This window comes from Pseudopipra pipra, chromosome 3 (assembly GCF_036250125.1).
Source record: "Pseudopipra pipra isolate bDixPip1 chromosome 3, bDixPip1.hap1, whole genome shotgun sequence".
Lineage (NCBI taxonomy): Eukaryota > Metazoa > Chordata > Aves > Passeriformes > Pipridae > Pseudopipra > Pseudopipra pipra.
In genome coordinates this window covers 63218563-63229997 of record NC_087551.1, presented here as the reverse complement: position 1 = coordinate 63229997, position 11435 = coordinate 63218563, and the positions used below count along the sequence as shown (strand labels likewise).

The 11435-nt window shown below is 42.4% G+C and overlaps 1 protein-coding gene across 2 annotated transcripts; it reads right to left on the bottom strand.

Annotated features, from left to right (window-relative positions):
- Nucleotides 1–2066: 2066 nt before the first annotated feature.
- On the bottom strand, nucleotides 2067–11062 carry HDDC2 (HD domain containing 2). Of its 2 annotated transcripts, XM_064649613.1 has the most exons (6): nucleotides 10896–11048; nucleotides 10125–10246; nucleotides 9075–9177; nucleotides 7205–7273; nucleotides 3419–3557; nucleotides 2067–2212 (listed from the first exon to the last, which is right to left on the bottom strand). In XM_064649613.1, the coding sequence occupies exons 1-6, from the start codon at nucleotides 10953–10955 to the stop codon at nucleotides 2118–2120; spliced, it is 588 nt and encodes a 195-aa protein (XP_064505683.1). In that variant the 5' UTR covers nucleotides 10956–11048; the 3' UTR covers nucleotides 2067–2117. The 2 variants fall into 2 exon arrangements, with proteins under 2 accessions (XP_064505683.1, XP_064505684.1); XM_064649614.1 differs by lacking the exon at nucleotides 7205–7273 and having other exon boundaries at nucleotides 10896–11062.
- Between the last annotated feature and the right edge of the window lie 373 nt (nucleotides 11063–11435).

Sequence of the window (11435 nt, the reverse complement as noted above, 5' to 3'; positions counted from 1 at the left end):
AGGGTCAATGCTGATATGAACAGATCAGAAGAAAGACATGAGGAGGCAAGTTCCTCTTGCAGGTCATGGGTCCAGCACCTTTTCCTACAGGTGAGTAGTGCACTTTAGAACTGCGTTAGGAAGCCTGAAACCCCACAGGCTGTTTGCTAACCTATCTGTCAACCTCTCATCACAGCTCGTGCTTTCTGATCACACCTTCTTCTCCCATTTCCTTCCAACTAACTCCTGTTTCTGTCACAATGTGGTGTCCAAAACTGACATAGGATTGCAGTGGCAGCAAGTAGAAGGGAATGTAATTTTACACATTTTTTTAAAACCAAATCCAACACAATGCATACCCAAACCATGTCTCCATTTCTCAGGCTAGCACCACTGCACTGGGGTTTCATACTGTCCCCTACATCCCCTGCAGAACAGGGAAGCTTCCTTACTCCATTGCAGGAATGGACTGTTCCCATTTAGGGTAGCGCTTGTGCTGTGTCTGTTTCTACCAAGCATCTCTTCAAGGCCACTTTTCTGGTTTGTTAAGAATGTTCTCAGTTCTGTCTTTCAATGCATCGGTAGCTCTTTCACGCTCACCATTCAGTGGAAACTAATAGAGACTATAATCTGTGTGCATCTTGGAGGAATAAATATGCTGAAGAGAGCTCAGTGGGCCCCACTCCATCCCACTTGCAGTATGACTGTCTGTTGCCAATAACCACTTTCCTATTGCTCAGCAAAGCACAACCTGTTCTTCCAGGGTTTCCACAGGGCACAACTGCTCCCTTGTGGGGTTCCCAGCAGAGCAGGCATCTCACATCTCCTCTGGACCGGACCAATATGCTCTGCAGATTTTGTGCACTGTGCCAACCCCTAAAGCAAGAGCTCCCAGCAGCTGTGCCCAGCACTCTGTGCCTCTGCCAAAGGCACCAGCTGCAGAATGCTGCACAAGCTTCGGTCAGGCCCCTGAGGTTTGCATAAAGGAAACATTTCCTGAGTCATGGTGCCTGAAAATGTGTGTTCAGTTACATTACCTATCTTTAAACTGGATGACAATTGAATTTAGTTTTATGCTGCTTCATTTGACATGAGGTGGAAGACAGAGAAGCGAGCTCCAGGTCTCGACCATGTAAATTTTCCAGGTGCAAACTTTGCTTACTTGGTAATCATGACATTGCCCTAATCTCCAGCTGCACACAACTCAGCAGTTGGCTGTGAAGACACTGGCCTCATTATGGCATCACTACAGCTTTGCTTCCCAATCATTCTGTACTTCTACATTGGCAATATTACTTCTGCCAGAAACTCATTTACAGCAGAATCAGTACCAGTGTGTAACAGCCAGAAGAAGGGAACCAGCTTTACACAGGTGTAGAGGCTTCTGTGTTAGACTGCACAAATTCCAAAGGTCCCTCCCAACCTCAGCTATTCTGTGATTATCAATTACCTGTCAAAGAGTCTGTAAAACTGCCAGTCTGGGGTGAGGGGGAGTAAGGAATATTGGAATTATGGAAATGTTGGCACTAGTCCTTGACACAGCACATGAACAGTGGGAAAGTCCTATGAAACAATGAAGATATTGAGAAAATATAATTAATGAGATTACCAATTTTATCCACCATCACTTCTTAAGGCTTATGTACTCGAAGGAAATCTCATCTCTAGGCTCAGTCAAGAGCTCATAGAGGAACGTGCTCATTGGTCTCATTTCTGTGTAGCACTGTGAGTGGATATTAACCCACTGAAAGGTAATTAAATCCATACATGGAAGTCACAGAACAAGACATACACAGTGCATTACATGAACTGATTAGATTGCAATCAGCTAATTTGTAAACGTACTTGAATTTCCCCAGCGGAGAATCTATTTGTAACTGAGACTGCATTAATCAAAAGCTGATTAAAAAAAAAAGGAAAAACCCAAACAAGATAATTCTAAATATTTGGTCCTTGACACAAACTCTGATCTGGGAGGTAACTATGCTCTCTGCTCGTATCTAAGTGGTCCTGGGATTCTCAGCAATGAATGCACAGGAAAAAAATTTGCTGGCAGAATCAGTGATCTTACAGAAGGAAACATAATGTACAGAATATAAAACAAAGTATTTATTATAGCTACAGCATTTAGGAACACCTCAGGAATGTGGACGAGATGTAGCAGCTATTTTTTTATTCCTTTCTGTGTTAATCAGAGATACAAGCTGAAGTATTTCTGGGTGAAAAAACTTTCCTGCAAAAGAAAAGAAAGGGAAATTTAATGAATAATGCTGTCATTTTCCCACCTGTGAAAGGCTGGCATTGGAATGATAGCAGTGATGTCACTTCAGGCTCAGAATAAATGTCAAATTATTTAAGAAAGTGAATACTCGCAGTTTGATCCAACTATGGAGTAAGAGTAGTTACAGCCCTTCTTACCAAAAAGCTTATATTTTGTGCCATATTAAGACCCTAAGAGCTGAAAAAGGGATGCACCCTGACCAAGATAATCCAATGCTATGTATCCTGCTACAGGAAACCACTCCAATTACAGGTGCACTTGGGGTGTATGCTGTAGGCTCTACTCAGACACCAGCTCAGTTTAGTTTACTGAATTGTGGTAGGAGGGCAAAGATGTCAGTTAGAAAATTAAGTAATAATAAGCTTTGTTCATGTTGTCCTTTTTTTTTGTCTTCCCTAATCAAATTATTACATTTTTCAGAGAGCTTATTATTTCCCTGAGGAATCGCTAAAGTATAAATGGGACTTGTCAAGAAGTGTCTGGTGACTGCTAGTCTTCTTCCCGAGTTTGTCTACCGCTAGTTTTTTTCCAGGACTGGCTGACATTTAGTCACAAGTTCTCTTCTGGTGTTCAGCTCCCTTGCTAAAATTATAAAGATTATTATTTTATCTATTTCTCCTTTCAACTATCAGTTTATTTTGCAAAGGATGAAAAGTAAAGGATAGAATAAAAGGTAATACAATTGCAGCTAAACCATTTCACTGAGGTGGTTCTCACATACATGAACCTTGGGCAGGTCACACACAACCACAGCTCATGTAGAGATAACAAATGCTACTTCACTGGCTCATGAAACACTAACAAAGTAGAAACAAGCTGCTGTCAGAGCATCTGTGAAGGCTGAAGACTCCTTTAGGCCCCCTCTGATGTTTCAGGGAGTTCCTTAAACACATGCAAGTGTAATGAAAGCTGGGCCTCTGCCTAGATAAAAAGTGATCTAAAAGGAATTTGGCATAAGTGAAATTCAGGTTCAATAAGTGAAATTCAATAAATATAAGGTATTTTCCCACTGCATTAAGTTTCCCTCAAAATATTTAGGGTACTTGAGCAATGAGTAAAATAACTAGTTCTCACTTGCTCTGAATGTCTGTCAGAAAAAAAGGCAATTTATCTATTTCATTTATGAAAGAGGAAAAATAAAAAGCCCAAATGTCATACCAGCAGTTGAATCATAAAAATCTTGCAATCTCCCAGGTGTGTTTTCCAACTCTTCGTACTCAAATGCTTGTAGTATCATCTCACACTGATCCAACTGTTTTACAAACTTGGCTTCTGCAGTAGACTGGTTTTCATATTCCTGAAAAGATTTGAAGTTATAGGAAAATAATTTTGTTTCTCTGAAACAAAGTATTAAAAGCTCTTTATGTATCAAGAATTTTCTTCATTAGTACAAGCCACTCCATAAATATCCACCGCAGTTACGTCTTTCACTTTGTTTTTAAGACGCTATTCAGCAAAACACTTGAAATAAGTATGTGCCAAATTTATATTAAATGTAATGGGACTCAGAACACAATTCCTTTGCATAATCTAAGTCTAAATATATCACTTGTTTTGGCTGAATCAGGGATGATACGGAAGCAACCCTGCACCATATACAAGTTAAACAATAGGTTCCATTTAATAACATTTTACATATAAAGATCATTTGAGGCCTGGCCTAATATGAATTACCACAGAGTGTGCCTATGCATTGTCACCACCTATTTTTAAGACCTATTTTGCACTTTTCTCCACCACTTGCTGTTTCCATACGGAGCTGTTCTTTACATTTCTCCTGTCATTCCTTCCTAATCTTTTTGGTCTAATCTGTCTGAGCTGCTTATGTCCTTATGTCTCTCCCAAGAGATTGGTAGAGGAGTGGTTGAGGGGTTTCCCCCCCATCAGACTTTAAGTCCTTTAATCTCTGTGCTATCTTTTCCCTCTCTACAGTAATCATCAGCATATATTTGTGAGTTATTCCCATTTCTGGTCAACTTGAACAATGTTGCTGTCATTTGCTTCCAGTGATGGCTGCAGACAGGTTTGCCATTTCATTTTCTCTGTCACATTGCATGTGATGTCTCATTAGCTGGTCTTCTCCTGACTTCCAAAATCAACCCCAGGAAAAAGGTTTTTTTCTGTGCAGGTTACCAATCACCTTGATACCCTCAGCAGGCCGACTCCATTCATCATCACCATTAATCAGTCTTAAGTACACACCATCCCATCTGTGCTCCCAGATGCACAGAACCTGTGACTCACAGCAGTTCTGCAGATAAGAGCAGCACAAGTACAGGAAGAGGTTTTCCTACTGACCAAAGAACATGGCATCCCTTTCTGCATCTTAAGACAACAGCTGTGGTATGAGTGTCATCACAGTGGCAAGATCCTGGCTTTGTAATTCCAGCACAGGTAAGCGTGACAGTCATTTCCTTGTCTGACATACTACTAGGAGCCTGTACTTCGGCTTATTACTTTATCTTTGAAGTCAAAAATCCAGATTTTGATAGCCATGACTGACTCATTTACTATTCTACTTGGATTTCAATGATACTTTGAATTTTCAGTTACACTTTGATTGTTAGTTTAGTAATCAATTTCACTTCAATGTTTTATCTTCTTTTTCTCCTTTCAACCTGAGTTTGTTTGCCTTAAATACTACTTCTTATTTTCTTAAATCTATTTCTACTATTTTTCTTATTTTTTTTGGGGGGGGGAGTGGGGCGTTCCACCAAAGACAACAAACTCTTGGCAGCATTACAAAGGAGAACTTCAGGAGAAGGACAACTAGGGCTGTTTTCCTGTAAAGGTCGGTCCCACCACCAGCAATTAAACTGGGCTTATCAATCTGTTACCAACCTCTTTGGGCCATACAACCCACCAGATCTTATTCATACCTCAGCTCACATTACCCTCAAGAAACATCAGTTATTATACGTGCAACTGTGCACAGTGCTGAAATAAACACTGTTTCTTCCCCAAAGGTGTTTAAGACTGTGAAACAATAGCACACTTTGGAAAAACAGTAACTAGTCTTTCCAACGCCACAGGCCAACTTTTAAAAATTACTCCCATGCTTTTGCACTTGAGAATAAAAAAGCAGGACAGTGCCTGCCAAAATGTGCTGACTCGTTTACTTTATTATTTTTTCTAACATATTCTGGATTGTTATAAAGTGAAAATATATCTGAGGCATCTTTCTGCTGCCTCTCCCCCCTACACTACACTTGCAGAGTGCCCACCAACACAGCCCAAAGCAATAGTCCTGGTAAAGCGGAAAGGCAAAGAGAGGCAGAGACAAGGGTAGAGCAGTGCAGGAATGACTTGCTAAGAGTATCAACAGATCTTGCCCCACCACCGTTCAGCTTTGGTCCATAACTTTCTTCACTCACAAAAGAAATCATAGGGAAATGCCTCTGGCTAGGTGAGAGCTGAGTATCATACCAAATGATTGGAGGCTTCTTATTTTCTGCCTCTTTCTTTTCTTTTTAAGAAGCACCTAGTTGTTTCACTAAAGACTAGAGGGACTACATATGAATGTTAGATTTTTAGGTTATCCTCGCTGTTATGTGGGTTGCACTCATGCTATGCATTGCAGACTCAATGCCAATAAATTATCCTGAAGGTAGAAACAAAGACCAAATGATCAAAAGTGCACATATATTAAATTATGGTTAATGAGAATGATGAAAAGCTAACACGCTGAAGAACTGACTCCATAGTGAACCAGCTCTTATACAATCATAAGAGAAGACTGAGACCAGCAAAGAAAAATGCCAGTTCTACAGGACTAACCTTATCTATCAAAACCTCATTTTCCTCAACTATAACAGCTTCCCAAGGGAGAAGGAACCAGTGCTCAGTAAAAAAATGCATACACTTTATTTCCCAGATCTGATGATGGTGATTTACCCTCTTTACCCTGAAATATAGCTCTGAGAACACATTCTCACTGCCTGTTCACTACACAACTATAACAGGGAAAAAAAAACAAAGCAAAACAAAAGCCCCAGAAACAAACAGGGTGTTGTAACAAAAGGCAGAAATTGGATGCAAATATCTGGAATTTAAATACATTCCAAGCAGAAAAGCAAGAATATCAATATAAGATACAGAATCAGGTCCAAGAAACATAGAATGCTTTGTTTGCAGCAACATGTGAACGAGAAGTTGTGGATACACTTGTCCTCATGTGACCATATGTTAGGAGAAGATGAAGCACAGTAATTATAAAATTGAATTTTTTGGAAATAATCTAATCATCCCTCATTTACAAGTAAAAAAGATCTTATCAATTAACTGCATGAATTCACATAAAAAAGTTAAATCACCTTCAAATACAGAAGATACTTTCCAATCCAAACTTTTAAGGTATACAAGGCAAGAAATCCATAGTGTTTGTAGAAAAGCGCTGTTTTGTGTCATATTTAAGTTCAAATTTAAGTTTTAATTTACTTTAACATTTTAAGTTACTACTGAATATTTTAGCCTAATGGGCTTTATTTATAATCAAGGAACAGAAACCACAGAAATTACTTGCATAAAAAGCAGAAAATAATCTGTGGCGTCATCAGCTCCCATTATTTTCTTCCTGTATTAAAAGCTGCAAAGGGCCAGATGTGAACAAGAGATAACGTAATAAAAAAAACAGATTTATAGCCAAGTGAGCTAGATGTAGAGGACAAACCCTTCTTTCAGCTGTACAAATCAAGCCCTGGACAGGTTCATCTGGAACTTTGAGAGGCCAGAGGCCAAAACTGGTTATTTTGGCAAAGTCCAGGGTTTCTGTTAGACAAGGATTCTAAAATGACCCTGACTCATACCATCACACTTTATCTCCTAAGCAAATGAATCTAGCTTTCTGAGGTCAAAATAAGAGATGGCACAGTTTCACAGGTATACAGGAAAAAGAGACTGGGTCACCCTGAATTTTACCATAGGATTAAGAGAATGCAAGCTTACTTCCCAGAGTTCATAGATTTCTTTTCTGAGGTCCTCTGATAGAAGCTGGGTCAGTTCTTGCATAGCTGCCTGAAAAAAAGAGGTAATTTCAATTTACCTATCTTTTGAGCGAGCACATTTCTATCACTGTCTTTTCTGAATAATTATCTACTTGTTACCAAGTTTGTAGAAACATACACTAGACAGAATATTATTGTATTGTGTTGGCATGGCAAGGTTTTGGCAGGGGGAAAGGAAGAGGGCTACAGCACTGGCCAAGGCCAAGGTGGTAGCACCTCTGGAATAACATATTTAAGAAGGGAGGAAAAAAGTCCTGCGCAACTGCACTCCATTGCCCCCCACCACTGAAGCATCAAGGTCTTGTTCCTTCCCACCTCCTTCCAGCTCTGGAGCTCATCAGATTTCAAGGTTAGCAGGCCAAAATGACTTACCTGGAAAAAAACCCAGCCCAACCCGAAAAACTCCCCCCTCAAAAAACTCAATTTTTTTTTTTTAAATCAAGTTCATTTTCTGCTGCCTTAGCCTTGGGCAAGACTCGCTGGTTAGACTTACTGCACAAGCAGCAAACTTCAAAACCAGGTCAACATCGGCTGTAGAGCAAAGGGAAAAAAAGAACTCTGCAGTGGAAGCAGAATATTGATAATTCCCCTCAAGCCACCTCCTGAAGTTGCCACCCTTCCTGTATTTTTTCAACAAAGTATTTCAGAATCATCCTAAATATTTAATGCTTTACCCTCCTTCCCACAAAGTCAACAGCAAAGTTCTCACTGAGTGAAATGAGAGCAGGAGCTGAAAATACTCACGAAAACTCTTTAAACATACTTAGGCATCCAAATACCTTTTTCCTTGCCTAAATTCAAATCAGAATTCTCTCTAGACAAAAGCTGAAGCCTGATTCTCAGTGACACAACAACCTTTAAAGGCTTCTAGGAAAGATTTTTTTTTCTGTTCAGTGTTTTGAAGCTCTTCAAAGAGTGTAACATAATGCTTCAGTGATTATTCCCCTCCCTCTTTAATGCTTATCTGTTTAAAACTTGGGATTAGGGGGGCTGTGACTAACTCTAGGAGTAAGCTTTTTGCTAAGAAAGTGCAAACTACAGATCTATTCATATTCAGTGTTGTTGAAGTAATATCTTTACTGACTGTAATTGTGGTATTTCATTTTTTCAGTGTACTTCCTAGCATGTTCCTACACTGAACAAAAAGGCTATCACGAGTTTCTGAGGCGACACATTGCCCTCTAGCTGTGGCTACAGAAGTGGTTTACATTTTCTTCAATTTTCTTCAAATAATGCCACAAACCAGAAATGACAAACCAACAGTCTGGATATGTACAAGACCAAAAATAAAGTAGCTCTAAGCATGCTGCACCCACAACAACAACAATAACAACAAAACAAAAAAAAAAACACCCAACAAACAAACAAAAACAGACCCAAAACAAAACAAAAAAGACACCTGTGTCTGGAGTCCCGTGCAAAAGGTTTCAATAAAGTCTTTGTCACAACTGCACGATCTGGCACCACACATATGATCTGACATGAACTGTCATCCATCCCAGTCAGTGCACCCACACCCTGCTCTCCACCTTTTGGTAAGGCTGCTGAAATGACTTATTCAGCCTATCAAAACTACAGTTAGTTTGGAAATAAATGGCCAAGATGAAGATTACTTCAAAGGTTCCCCTGTCATAACTTTGTACTTGGTGATGCCAAAGATACAAAAATCACAATGAGTTGAAAATTGTAGTTGGTTGTGGCAGACTTGTGCAATGCCAATGACAGTATTATATTGCTTAGTGTTTCCTCACCAAACCATTAAAAACATACAGAATGCTTTGCAGATGTGTTTTCATGCCTTATGTCCATACCTCTTCTCTCCTGTGTTTCTCCTCTTTTGAGATATTATCTGCAGGAGCAATATCTCCAACAATGCATTCAGCCATATCATGAACCAAAGCTAATCGTATGCATCTGACAAGAAGCAAAGACAGAATAATTAGCTTTTCAGCATTTTAAGTTAAATCTTGTTATCCACAAAGCTAAGAGATGACAGAATTTATACCCTTCCTATATTCTACAGGTTGGCTGGAGTTTTTTTTTAAACTTTACATTTTTCACTTCTTTGCCACAGGAAGTAGTTTCCCCCCAGACATGTTTTTAGTTTCTGATTTCTAGCTCCTGCTGCTTGCAAATACAGATTTAAGTATAAATACACCATGTACCAGAGCATAGCATTCAAAAGTCATGTACTTAGCTTCTGTACACTTGGCTTTCAGAGATGTTGTGATAATTAACTATATGATATACTTCACGTTATTCCTCCAACAGGTAGAAGGTAATCAATCTGATTAGAGCCATCTCAAATTCATTATATAATCTGACACTCACAGCTCTATGGCTATGCCAGTCTGCAGCAAAATGCTCAAAAAAGCCTTCACATCAGCTTCTGAAGGGACTAAGCAAGCATGATCCTGTAGAGGACTCAACAACTCATTCAATAATGAAGCTTTCTCTACTGTGCTAGGGGTTTACTGAGGCTCCTTAACTGCTGCTAAGTGCTAGTTCAGTCAAAATCCACATATTGTATGGTTTTGCCCTTGCTGTCTGTTGCTTCAGACTGTGTTCAACAAGTATCTTCAGCTTGCTTACTTACGGCTTGAGAGAAGGCCAGCTCAGAGCCTCTGCACTAATGACTTGCCTCTGCACTCGCAGTCTAGCAATAGAAGTTTTTAGCCCCTTTCAGTTCTCCAGGTAAACAGCATCCTGTCCAAAGGATGGAGGGAAAAGAAGAAGGGAAAGGTTTTCAAACTCCTTCAGTGTGCTTTAAAAGTTCTTAGGAAGACAGCTCTTTTTAGCATTTTGTCTGCAACTCTCCCACAACATCAACACACGGTCTTGATAAGTAGAGGCAGTCTCACCTGTCCTTGTTAAGGCTTTTGTCTTCAGTCACCAAAGCCATCATTGCCATCCTGTACATATGATCGGATACGCTCTCTGGCTTCGCCACGTTCCTGTACACCCATCCTGTCCGTGGTACTCTCTGCACGAGTGTCACAGAATCACTGAATCAGTCAGGTTTGAAAAGACCTCTGAGATCACGGAATCCAACCTTTGGCAGGACACCACCACGTCTCCTAGACCATGGCACTGTAAACGTTAAAATTCTTGGAACTGAACGACCTCTCTTCAGAGAGACCAGAAGAAATTTTGCCCCACCGTGACCTCCACGCGCTGGTGAGCCTCGATGCTTTCAGGAAACACCTGCCCCAATGACCTGACCGGGCTCCCCAAGACTGTGCCAGGAGCACGGCCCAGCCGCAGCCGAAGGAAGGGTCGGGGCACCCTGCCCTGCCCTGCCCAGAGCCCCCCTCTCCTCGCCGCAGCGCCAGCCCAGCCCAGCCCGGCCCGGCCGCCTCCGCTCCGCAGGCGCCGCGGCGGGGCCGCCACGCACACCTCGGGCGGAGGCACCGGCTCTCCGCCGGCCTCCACCGGGGAGAGCACTGCCGGGGAAACCGGCCCCGCGGGAGGCCGGCGGGCACACGCACCCCCCGGCGGGGACACGCACACCCCGGCGGGGACACGCACACCCCGGCGGGCACACGCACCCCCCGGCGGGCACACGCACCCCCCGGCAGCCTCCGCTGCCGCCCCGCTGCCCCGGGCCCCTCCTGCGCAGCGCCCGCGCCCACCTTGAGCTGCCCCAGCAGGCGCAGGAAGGGCAGCAGCCCGGCGCCGCCGCTCGCCGCCATCCACCGCCCGGCAGCCACTGCCTCCGCCCGCTCCACCTCCTCCTGCCGAGAGCGGAAGGAAGCGGGAGGCCGGGCCGGTGCTGCGCTGCCCGCCCCGTTTCCAGCTGAGCGCTGGGAGGAGGGCGCGGGTTGTAGGGAAGCGGTGTTTGCGGGGTGCGGGGTGTGTGGCGGAACAGCGCTCCCAAAGCTCTGCCTCCTCGGGGATGCATAAAAAAAGAATGCTTCGGACTGCGATTGCAACGGGAAAACAGCAAGAGAAGCTGGGCTGCTCACGGGTCGTGAAAGGGGAGGGGAGGTGGGCGGCCTGTCCTTTCTTGTCCCAGGGTGCAGCGGGGAGGACTGAAAGACAGTCTCGAAGGCAGGAATAACTCATACCGCAGCCAAAACTGAGCATCTCGGTGACCTTTATCATACTTTAAAAAAAAAAGCGAAAGGTAGATATTGCAAACTCATGTATATTATTAACAGAAGATAGGTTAG

What these genes read in the sequence shown, in the direction of transcription:
- HDDC2 (XM_064649613.1), bottom strand. Translation starts at nt 10,955, where the DNA reads ATGGCGGCGAGCGGCGGCGCCGGGCTGCTGCCCTTCCTGCGCCTGCTG. An exon ending in GCCTGCTGGGGCAGCTCAAG is followed by an intron (nt 10,247 to 10,895) that starts GTGGGCGCGGGC and finishes ACACTCGTGCAG; the next exon opens with AGAGTACCACGGACAGGATG. An exon ending in AAATCTATGAACTCTGGGAA is followed by an intron (nt 3,558 to 7,204) that starts GTAAGCTTGCAT and finishes AAATCTTTTCAG; the next exon opens with GAATATGAAAACCAGTCTAC.